Below are 12051 nucleotides of genomic sequence, written 5' to 3'. Positions count from 1 at the left end.
TGAAACTGCAGATGTAAACACTTTAGAGGTTCTGATCCCAGATTAAAAGAAAAAAAGGCTGGTACATTAACATACCCCAAGGACCCTACTTCACAAAATACTTGCTTTTGTGTTTTAAACCACAAGCATATAGAGAAAAACATTAAAATCAGTGAAGGAATTAAAAATTTGACTAAGCTAGAGAAGCAGAAAACAGAAATAATTACAAGGAATAAGCTTGCCTGAACAAAGAAAAAACAGGATGAAAACCAACATATTTTCCTTTAGCTGAAATCCATTCTCTTGCTCCCCTGCCTAAGCAAAAGCAAGTATTTATGCATCCTACGTGCGCATCACAAAACAAAAGTATTGGCCATATGGGCAACCTCATGCCTTTCCCACACTGATACTTTCAGCGTGTGTTTTTAGTTTGCATCAGAGAGATTTTTGTTGGCAGGGAAGAAGACAGGAAGAGGGAAAAAAAGGCCCCAACAGGTGCCTCGCAAAGGGAGGTAAGGTTAACTTAGGGATGCTAATTCTCCTTCACAACAGGCACCATGTTTGAGCCAAAGCAGTAACTCTCACTCTCTTCTCTGCTTGTATGTCATTACTAGAGTCTCCTGCTGCCTCTCCTCAGTTCCTATCTCTCCAGCTAATCTTAGTCTTAATCTTTTTCTGTTATTACCAGAAAGATGAGAAAGATGGCTGTGGGCTACTGGCAATTGTACATAGTGACAATACGAATTGTCACTTGAAGACTAGCATCATGATTTTATCTTATCTTCTGTTTTTTGAGGTGGCTTGAAACTCCAGTGAGACAACAGTCAAAAGATGGCATTTGTGCAATACAACAGATGTGACGCAGTCGTTACGTACACATACCTAACATGACTTTATCTGGAGGCTCAGGTAACAAGAAGAGAATTAATATTCTGTCTTCGATTTTAGTGGATTTAAGGATATTGCTTTTTGCAGATTGAATCCCTCTGGCAGCTGGCTATATACTAGTCATTTCTCAGGAAAGGAAAAAAACCTGTTATTTGAAAGTGTGTATGTGAAAAGCTGCAACAGCAAGAAGAGAGCAATATAAATAAAATCCTTTGTTAATAAATCCCTGCAAAACTAGGTGGTACAGATATGCTGCTGGTAGGTGTCAACAATTAACCACTCTTAACTTTCAACTTTGAAACAAGTATGACCTCAGAAGAAAGCCATGACTATCCTGAATTGCTGCTGCAAGTTACAAACAAAACCTTGAAACAGAAAACCCCTGTGAGAAATAGAGAGCTCACTGTCACCTCTGCAGTGCTGTTGCTTCTTTTCCTACATGTTGAACGATGCTGAGGAGCAGGAGAACTGGAACTCATCTCGGGTTGCAGCCTGATTTCACAAAATATCTACCTAAGATACAAGAAACATACCTGGCACACTTAGACATGGTTGCAACGTTACACAGCAAAATGTGCTGTATAAATTAGTGGAAACTCCAGAGCTATTACTATTGGGTTACAAGACTATCAGGCTACAGCAGGGATCAGGCAGACAACCACCTCTTTTTCCAAAGACTGCTTCATAGATTTTAAAGCCATCATGCCCTCTTCAAGTTTCTCTGGTCTGGCTCTGTATAACAAAGAACAGCTATATTATCCTTTTGCTCCTGTGCTGATTCAGTAAATAGCATTTGACAACAACACTGCTGCCAAATCTATTGAAAAGTGAAGAGATGATGGTAAATAAATTTCTGAGCGCTAAGATTGCTGCTGATGGCCACGGTCATCCACCTAATCTATTTCAAGTACATTCTTCCCCGATGCTTAACTGATTGTAGAGGGGTTGATACCTTAAGGTCTAGGAGATTTACTCTTTTTCAGAAAACATGGTTGAAAAAGAAAATTAAAGAGCTAGTGGATGTGAAGGATTAGTGATTAAACAAGGTTTCCATTGAAAAGAACCAGTAAAAATGTAATTTTGGTTCAGAAGAAATAAATTAAGAGCCTATTTTGGGTGACATTCTTCCTTATACAATTATCCATGTTTATACAGAAACAATTAAAATCAATGCTTTGATGCTCTGTGTATTCATGGACACTTCATTGTTTCATCTTTTAAATAATAAAGAACAGTCCTCCTCCAATCTCTTCTGGAAACACAGTCTTCTAATAAAAATTTTTTCTCTCTTTTTTTACAATTATTAGTAAAGTAGCACTAAGATAACAACTCATTACGAGAAGCTGTATGCATTTCCTGGTAACTTAGTGGAATTACATTTGAGAAATGTGGAGTTTATTTAACCACTCTGTTTTGGACCCTGGTGAAACAAGTTCTCAAATATGTACATACACCTCCCTCTGTATTTAACGTATCTAAGATCTGAGCTTGTGGTTTAAATACTTGGGAAAACATTGTTAGTATGTAAATGTGCATTTCTGAATCAAATCTCATCTGCATAGAGAATTAACAGACGAATGTTTCTCATTCACAGGCTGACTCTCCAACAAATATCTCAAAAGGAGATTAAGCTGACTGAGATTAACTTTGAAAATGCCTGGATTTACACATACATGTACAGTTTACAGCACATTACTAAGTATTATTTTTAAAATGTCAAAAATGCATCATGTGAAACAAATTAATGGTGTGTGATAGAGGGCAGACTCACAAATTTAGTTATGTGCTTCTCAAAACACTATCTACCTGCCTTTGCTTGGTTTCCTCTTAAATCCTCAACATCTCATTATTTGTGCTTCTCATCTAAGAGTAACTAAAATCAATAGTTTTACATAATTCATATTTCAAATTCTGTTGCATTACCTACAAGAACATTATTTTGTATCTGAGTAACACAGGTCAGCCAAAAGCTTGTATTTATCTTTCTGCACTTGCGTAAGTGTCATCTGTGTTAAGGAGAGATGTGCACGTACGTGTCCTGAAACAGGGAACTCAAAGGACAAATTATCCCCTGCGTAAAGCTGATGACTTCAGAAATTTGTCACATTTTTAAAGAAGTTTCTGTCGGATAACATCATCAGAGGGGTCCAACTCAAGCGATAGGATGGAATTAAGCAAATTGTTTACTTACAATTACATTAAGAGGTTAATCCTTTTTTCTGTAGTTACACAAATGCCTCTCAGACATCAGTGTGAAACTGAAGTCTGTAGGATCCAGCACAGGGATGTTATTTATAAAACAAATCCTTCTTTTTCAACATTATCTGTAGATAGAGAGTATGCATTTACTACATACAAAAATAGCATCCCTTGTGTTTTCTAATCATTAACGCTCTTGCAACTTGTTGCAAATGGTGAATCCTGCACCTGTGCAGGGGCTTGTCAAAGCCTCTGTCCACTTCACCCAGCTGCAGGAGCAGGTCCCCTTTGAAGGATCAGAAGCAGGACACATGCAGGTGAGCTCATCTTACCACTTTGCTCTACACAGGATAAATTCAGATAGGCTAAAATGATTACTTCACTGCTACCATGTCTAAAGAATATTTCCAGTCTGACAGAGCAGGAGGAACACAAGGTCCCTGCACAGGCATCAGTCGACCATGAGTCTGGTTGCTCTCTCAAAGGTGCCTCACAAACATTTCCTGACGGCACATCCAGCTTCTGCAGAGATACGCCTTATTATCAGTTACGTGTTTCTGAAGGAAACATGACTGGAAATTTAAGATATTCCCCCTCTACACTCCACAAAGGTGAATTAACGTTAAAAGATGCCATGAGTTTTGTAGAAGACATTTCTGCGGGTCTGTGTACAGGTGCAGCTCTCTGACGACCAGCAGTGCCAGGGCCCTGCAGCACCTGCTGCACACTGAAGACAATACGATGAACTTTCATTCATTTCCACCCGCTGTGCTCTGACAAAACTCAATTTCCACATCACTGTGAGTTGCTCTGGGCCGGAGGACAGGACCCCCTCTGTGAGGGCGAGGCTGGCCGAAGGAGTGGGCTCCTGTGGGCACCTGGCCCACCTCAGACACATCCAGCCTGGCACAGAGCTCCTGTGCCGCCATGTGCCCCGGCACCTCTTTCGAACAGGCCTGTACTGCCAAAGACATTTAAACTGGACATGTGCATTTAACTTTTCAAACCATGTATTTTTACACCGCTCATGAAAACCAAAGATGACATTTAGGTAGGTACTTGCTCCTACTCCAGCTCTAGAGCTACAGGAGGCACGGCTGAACTGCACGCTTAACTAACCAACACTTCAACTGCATGGTTCCTCACAAAACATCCCCAGTCATCACCAATAAATCAGCAGCTCAATCCGCTTACCTTAATCCATCCCTTCATAAAAATACATTAAAAGAAAAAAATCAAATAAATGTTGACACACTGATGTAAAAAAAAAAATCCAAACATTTCAGTCTGTGACCAGAATTATCCCCTTTTTTTTCTATTCCTACAAACAATAGGCCTTTTTTTTTTCTTGGAAGGAAGAATTTGGTTATTTATATATCCTCAGTTGGCATACCAAACAGAGAAACGTTAGACTTAAAGCGTGTGGCACTTGCAGAAGTATTTTTCAACTTTAGCACGTTAGGCTGAAGAGCAAGAGAAGACATCCCCGTGACAGACAGGGAGCCAGGCGGGGAGCAGCGCATCGCTTAGCACTGCTCTACAGGGCTTCACCCCATGCGAGAGAGATCTGGCCTTATGCTGCACCTCTGTCAAGAACTGTATTTCACACTTTATGAATCTGATTTTCTCTTCCTGATGAGTATTTTATATATTTTTTCCCAAGATGATATATATTATACTAATATATGCACAGTCTACTGCAACTTGTGTTCAATACAATTTGTTATATACATATATATGGGCACGGAGAGGGAAAAATCCCCATTTATGTAAGCTATGAGAATGTAATGAGAAGAAAAATGACAAGGAGAGGAGAGGAGGAAGGAAGGAGTACTCCTCCAGCAAATAGCCATGTAGATTGATGGTCAGGTGCCATCCAGCACCACATCTGATTGATAGTCTGCCTACCACCTCTAACAGCCAATGGTGATTCCAAGCCCGTTTGTATTCTTATTTATTGTCACTGAACATCATGCTTTATGAAGGATTTTCTGGAAGTTTTGGGACATCCACTCCATAAAATACTTGTTTGAATTCATAAAAGACCAACAGAGCTCAGTTACGTGTTACAGCTCAACAGCAAGAAGTCTTTCCAGTTTCCAAGGATATATTTGAAAGCAAGAGAAATTTGGTTGTCAATAGCCAATAGCTATGACCTTGTTATGAAACTTCACAGGGATTAAAATATCAGCACTGTATATTCAGTCTATTCAAATGTCTTCTTTTATCCTCACATGAAGAAGTGAAACCATCAGTGACATGAATAGTAACTATATAAGGAAAAACATAATGGGACATGGATTATTTACAAAAGAGAGTTGAAAGCCCCCCTTCACATGAAAAGATATTCCCTTGCTCTTAATCATGAGATGGTCTTTGCACAGGCTAATTGTATAATATCTTCAAAACCAAGAACTTTTGAAAAGCGCCCTTTTAAAGCTGCCACTTTCACCATCCTATGCAGAGAGGAATAGGGACTGAGGTTTTGCAGCACTCTGAGCAAATACACAGTCAGTTTTCCTTCAGAGCAGATTTTCATCTTGGAGGGAAGAGCACAAGTCAAATTTTAAGTAAGATAAGCTTTATGAAAAATTTTCCAGACATTTAGCAAAATAAAGAAGTTCAGATAAGAGTGGAACATCTATTATGCATAGCTAGAAAGACGTCTGCTTCAATTTGCAGGCCTCCATATGACCACTCCTAAAATGAGCGCCAGGAGAAGCACAGAAGTCTATTCTCTCCCAACATATTTCTGGGAATGTAATGGTACTTGCAGAAAATGCTTCCATCAGACTGTGCTAACGCACCCTTTAAGCAATCCCACCCACAACAAGGTTCCTTTAATCTCTGATTGCTCATAACGTGTACCCGTGGCACACAGGAGGTCCTCAGAGAACCGTGAGGAGGCTAAGCTGGCTGGGGGAGATGACACTGCACTTGGAGAAAAGCAGAACATTGCCGCTGGATGCGTATGCAGCATTTGAGACGTCAAGCTGGTGAGGTGCCGACAGTCATGGGACAGCAGAAGAACAGAGGATTAGAGGAGGAAATCGGGTTGCTGAACAGTGAAAATGGATAAGGGTTACGGGCAATGCACAGAGCAATGGAGTCAACTGCACTGAGGCTTTGAGAAGAGCAAGGCAACGGAAGACGGCACACGAGGGAGACATGGGGCTCTGGATAATAAAGGGGAAGGCAGCAACTCCTGGTCATGGAGTAGGCTGAGGCAACGCCTCTGTGGAAGACAAAGGACATTGAGAGGCAAAGGCAGCACTGCCCATCCCCATAGAGAGAAGGACGACATGCAAGATGTGACGAGTGCTATGCCAATACAAATAAACACTGTTGGAAAATGCCAACGAACTGCAACCAGAGCTCTCTGTAACCAAAATCAGTGTCAACCAAGTTCTTACTAAAGACATACCTGTGGAAGAAGTAAAAAATAATTGTATAGGTGTTTTTAAACATTTCCCTTTTGGTTTGGTGTGACCGCTTTGTTTTTTTTAATGGAGGTAAATTAAGCTGGAAACATACTTAAAGATCCATAACCTTGAACATAAAATGAAAAAAGAAAAAAAATCCTATACTTTTTTTTGCTTGTCATTTTATGAAAGACAGCACTGTAAGTTTCCATCTCAACCTGGAACAAGGTATAGTTCCCTTCAGGGTTTAAGCTTTCAATCAGCCTAAAAAATTCCCCCAGTTAGCTCTGATGGACACGGGGGATTACTGATGGGGTAGTATCAATTCGGGATGTAAGACATTCCCAGTAATGATAGGAAGGGTGCGCTTTTTTACAGAGAAGACCTACTTGGCTGTTGGAAGATGCCCAGCAGACAGGCTCTTCCCCTTCCCAAAGCTCCCAAACACTGGGGCCACCCTCCTTAAGCTATCTAAGTGGTACTCACAAGTAGCTCCGCTGCTTTACATTTCCTCCCTGAAACAGTTGCCGATTCCCTCCCCTCCTCCCAAGCAGAGCACCACGCAAAGGTCAGGCAAAAGCCTTTGAGATTAAATTGTAAGTGATTAAAATTTCCATTATTTTGTGAACTTGTTCCACATATTAAAGAGCCCTAATGGAACTTGCACACATTTTGTGCAGGTAGAAAGGCACATGATGACAGGAATTAAGGAAATTAATTCCTGTGCTTTGGACTGAAGTAATCTTCCAGAATGTAATTGGCTTTCAATCATTCACACACAACATGCCCTTCACCTTTAAATGGTAATTCATTTTACCATACAGGTTTTGAATTCCATTTACGTCAGGCTTTAAGAAAGCTCACATCTCCATACTAGAATACAGTGTATATGTTTTGTCCAGGACACGACCATTGTCAGAGTGTAATTCAGATTTCTGATGTATGTATTTATACCATGTTTTACCGTTTCAGTGAGCCTTAGCGGGGGGAAATGCAGAACATTTCCTGGCCAGAGATCAAGCAGCAATTCCCTCAGCAATGCAAGGTTATTAATGCCACCTCTCCTGAAATGCTCGCTATTTTCTTGCTGCACTGAGCTCTCCGTGGGACATGGCAAAGCGGATATGAGTGTACAAGACTTTTCAGGCCCGCGCCTAGATCACAGCAGAGCCGTGCAAAGCATAGCGACAGTAAATATAGCTGCATCTGCTTTAATAAAAGTGACAGAAATCTGGAAAATCTCACCATGTAGCACTTCTCTTCTTACGTGGCTGTGAAAGAAAGAGTACAGAAGAAATATCGGGAAGCACTGGGCTTGGTCTAGTTGCTTCTGGGGTTGCTTCAGCCCACCCTCTTCAGTTGACGTAGCAGCAACATGTTATAGGTGATGAAATGTATCCCTCTGACGGAATGGCCATCTGCAGGCCAGGTGCAGCATTTAAACCTATTTCTTCTTGTTTGTATTTTCCTTTTGCACGTCACATCCTATCATTCTGTGATGTTTTATCTCCCTCACACTAATATCAGCCCTGGCTGACAACCAGAGAGACTGTAATGTTGGCACCGCTGCCAAATGGTTAGGCATATCCTGGACACAGACAACAGATGCTTATATTTAAATTGGGACTAATTTGCATTTTTGTGTATTGTGGATTTTTTAAAGCATAGTTTTACTAATGAAAAGGAATGTGTAATTCTGAAATAGTAATACTTTCCTTTGAAAAGCCAGGTTTGCTAATGGATTGCCATCTGTTCAACCCTTTGCCAGGAAATAGATTTGTCCTGCTTACTGAAAACAGTATTAGGGTGAAACTGTAGATTACACAGTGGATTTCTGAGCAGTTTAATTTAAAGTGCACGCTAGCACTTTGTTATTTCAGTAAAAATAACTTTAGATTCTCCTTTTCTACTAATGTTGGAATTTAAGCCATCCAGCAAACTGTATTTAGAGTACTTTGTGGGCTGTTTTGCTCTAAGTTGGGTTCCAGAGAAGGTGCCTACCTCTCCTTTATCATTTTGCAACTGAGTTCATCGGGTTTCTTTTTCGTAGGATTTACAGCAAGAAACTCCCTATCTTACTTCGAAAGCCCATCTTAATCCTCTGGAAAAAACATTCAAAAAACCAAGGCACTGGCCCCAATCATGCTTTCAAGCGTACAAGGTTCATACGTGCTGGGAGCCTCTCAGAGCCTCTGGATGCAAGTTGGAGGAAGCAATTCAGGATGCTGTACCGGGCGCTGTTGGACCTCTCTAACGGATGGAGCCGAAGGAGCAAACCGTACCAGAATGGTAAGTTACTCTCCTCTGTAACCCACAGATGTCTAGTAACATTTCTGCTGAGCCCTACTAGGGGCACAAATGCACTGCGAGGGAGAGGTCCAATTTTTACAGCCTGGAGGCAAAAGCCGAATTTTAACATAACTTCAAGATTTCAGCACCCTCTTACGCTGCCTCGGTGAGGCTACTGACACAGTTTCAAGGCTAGCAAAACACCAACCGCTCTCCCTACCCAGACCCAGTAGCTGTCCACAGGAATACGCAGACGCGCTGTTTTGTAGGGTCACATCATTAACGCCAGCGAACAGAGAAGTTGCAGTCACTGATCCCTGCCCCGCATATCCCCCTCCCGCCAGCCCCCCAAAACGCCGCATTTTGCCAGCAAACGACTGCCTCCGCGGGAGGTGCGAGCTCCCAACTCGCTGCCGGGAACGGCCGGCCGGAGCCGCGGCCGCCACCACGGGGCACCCGGCGCCGAGCCGCCTGCGGGGGCGGCGGAGCCAGGGCCCGAGCCGCCCAGCCCCGGGGGCGGGCGCCCACGGGGGAGCCCCGCGGGGCGGGGGCGGCGGAGCGGCACCGAGGAGCCTCCCCGCCGCCCGGCGCGGAGCGGCGCGGAGCGGAGCGCTGGCCGCGGAGCCGCATCCCGCGCCCGCGGCACCGCCGCGCTGCCGCCGGCGGGATGCCAGCCCTGCCCCCGCCCCCCTGCCCGGACAAAGTTTTATTTCCTCCATTTCAGCCCTTCTCCTGCCTCCCACCTGAGCCCCGCGGGCAGGCGCCTCCCCACCGCCCGCCGCGCCGGGGGCTGCGGGGGCAGACCCCGCGCTCCGCCGCCGCCGCCCCCCGGGCAGGGCGCGGAGCTGGGGCGGCCGGGGCGGCGCGGGCGGGGAGCGGCGGCAGCCGCGCTTACCTCTGTCCAGCGTGAGCGGCTGGACCGCTGTCAGTGTCGCCATGTCTGCGGCGGGGCTGGAGCCCGAGTGACGCGCGGCTCCGGCACCGGCGTGGAGTGCGGGGAAGGGCGGGGAGGAGGCTGGCAAGGAGAGGGGGCGGAGGAGGAGGGTGGCTCCGTGGGAGGAGGAGGCGAGCGGGGCGGAGAAGGTGCCCAGGGGAGGGCGGCTCGCCACAGACGGGGCGCCGCGATGCTGCGGGCGCAGGGCCGCCCGGCGCGGCCCGGCGCGGGCTGCCGGCATCGCTGCGCCGCCGAGGTCGGGCCTGGCGGGAGGCCCTCAGCTCACCGCGCTCGCCTCAGGGCGGAGTCCCGGGGCCCGCAGCGGCCGGGGCGGCCCGGGCCGTGCGCGGGGGTGGGGGGCGGGCCGCCGCCGGTCCCGCCGCCCCGGGGATGCCGCAGCGGCCGCCGGAGGGAGAGAGAGGGCTGAGGGCGGGGAGCTCCGCAGCGCCGCGGGGCGGGGAGAACGGGCGGGGGCCAGATCCGGCGGCCCGGCCTCGCCGGGGCCGGGGGCGGCGGGGCGGGGCGGGGCGGGCCGCGCCGTTGCGGGGCTGGGCGGCTGGTGAGCGGCCAGGGCGGGCGAGGCACGGCTCCGAGGGCTGGCCGCCGGGGCTGGACGTCCGCGGGCGAAGCAGGGAGAGGAGGCACCTGGCCGCCGTGCAGGGCCTCGGCCGAAGGGACGTGTCCCGCAGCGGCCCTTGTGGACGGACCAAGCTGTCGGCCTCACCATCAGTCCGGCCATCGCCTTTTTTCTAGCTGCGGGGTGCGGCCCGGCCATCCTCAAGAAACCCGTCGTCCTCTCATAAAGCACACCCAGCCCGTCTCCACAGCGCGGGGTTGAGTCCTCACGTTTGCAGAGCAAGAGGTTGGTCGCAGACGTGTGGCGGCCGCCTCTCACGGATCAGCTGCAGCTTGTGTGAGCTTGGAGGCCTGCGCAGAAGTCCAGCCATGAAGGTGGTGTTTCACGCTGGAGCTCTGCGAGGTTTGCTGGCAGCCCTCTGCTTGTCTACCTTCGTCGTTCACATGAAGTCAAAGGAACCTGGTCAGCTGCCATCCGAGAAAGGTGTGGCAGTGTGGCAGAGTCCCACAGAGTTTCTGCCGCCTTCCCTATGGTGGACAACGGTGTAGAGGAATGACTGAGTGAAGAGTGGCGTCCTCTTTAACTATTGCCCTCTGTAGTACCTGCCGTCTTGTGTTTGCCCAAGGAGCGCTGGGACGGGGTGGAGCGTCACTCCGAAGGGGAAGGTAGCACTGTTCTCCTCACTCACTGGGATCTGAAAAAACGTGGCGGACTTGAAAATACAGCAGTTCAAGGTTGCACATCAATAAAAGCTTTCAGCTGCAAGGGTATTTAAGCACTAGTATAGTTAATTAGGGAAGCTGTGGAAATTTTGCCGTTAAAAGTTTTCAGAGCAGATTAAAAATATGTTCGGCCGTTCTAAAATTAGAGAAGTTTAAATAATATATGTGAGCCACCCACTTCTTCTGATAAATGAATTCAGCACAATTTTATCTAATTAATAAACAATAAACAGTAGCCCATTTGGGTATCTTGACAAGAAAATGTTTCAATTGGCTAAAATATCAAAGTCGAGAAATCAGTTCCTGGCAAGCAGTCAGTTTTAAAAATCAAAATTAACATAAGGATTTTTATTATGCAGATTTTATGTACTTGCATAGCAGCTGGATTGACATAAAGTGTAACAGCTCCTCTTAAGTAGTCACTTTACTGTATATTGAATTCATAGTCCTGAACAGAGAAGAAGTACACATTTGGAGCTATAACAACCTAATGTGACAACTCTCAAACTGTTATGACACTTGAAAAAATTCTATTACAGATATAAAAGTGTGTTTAAATAATATTAAAAGCAAGGTGCCAAGTTAATTAGCCAACCAAGTTGCTTTCCATATAGGACTTCATAACCCTCAGACTTGCTCTTTTAAACGGCCATCTTGCAAACAGACGTTTTGAAGCAAAATACAGTTACAACAGTAACTTTTCCACCAATAAATATGTAGCGTTAATGCTAAATACATAACTTTTTAAAACATACAACTTTAGAAAAATCAATGTTTGGGCTTGAGCAGGGTGCCTGTGGAAAGCAATAAGCTTATTCTGGGTTTATCCTTTTTTATCTGCCGCTGGTCAGATTTCATGTGCTCTGCCACAGGGGCTAATTGCCACTTGGATGAGACACTTGAATGGGAGTATTAGCTGCACTCAAGGAAGATGAAAAGCAGCATTTGCTGAAATTAAACATTTCCTAATCAGCATAGCTGCATAGTTAATGCTCAAGAACGTTAAAGACCTAGCTGAGGAATACTTTAAACGGCTGAACT

The 12051-nt window shown here is 45.8% G+C and overlaps 1 protein-coding gene across 1 annotated transcript in view; it reads right to left on the bottom strand.

The window, feature by feature from the left end:
* The window catches only part of LIN7A (lin-7 homolog A, crumbs cell polarity complex component), a gene marked incomplete at its 5' end in the record, with an annotated part of 47812 nt that extends 37860 nt beyond the window's left edge, over positions 1-9952 (bottom strand). The window contains one exon of the mRNA XM_082308484.1: positions 9673-9952. Within this exon, the coding sequence (XP_082164610.1) occupies positions 9673-9952 (280 nt within the window). The remainder of the gene's footprint in view (positions 1-9672) is intronic.
* Between the last annotated feature and the right edge of the window lie 2099 nt (positions 9953-12051).

The sequence above is a fragment of the Platalea leucorodia genome (assembly GCF_965183815.1).
Source record: "Platalea leucorodia genome assembly, chromosome: 4".
Classification (NCBI taxonomy): domain Eukaryota; kingdom Metazoa; phylum Chordata; class Aves; order Pelecaniformes; family Threskiornithidae; genus Platalea; species Platalea leucorodia.
Note: the sequence above shows the minus strand (reverse complement) of the source record. Positions and strands in the feature narration are given on the sequence as shown.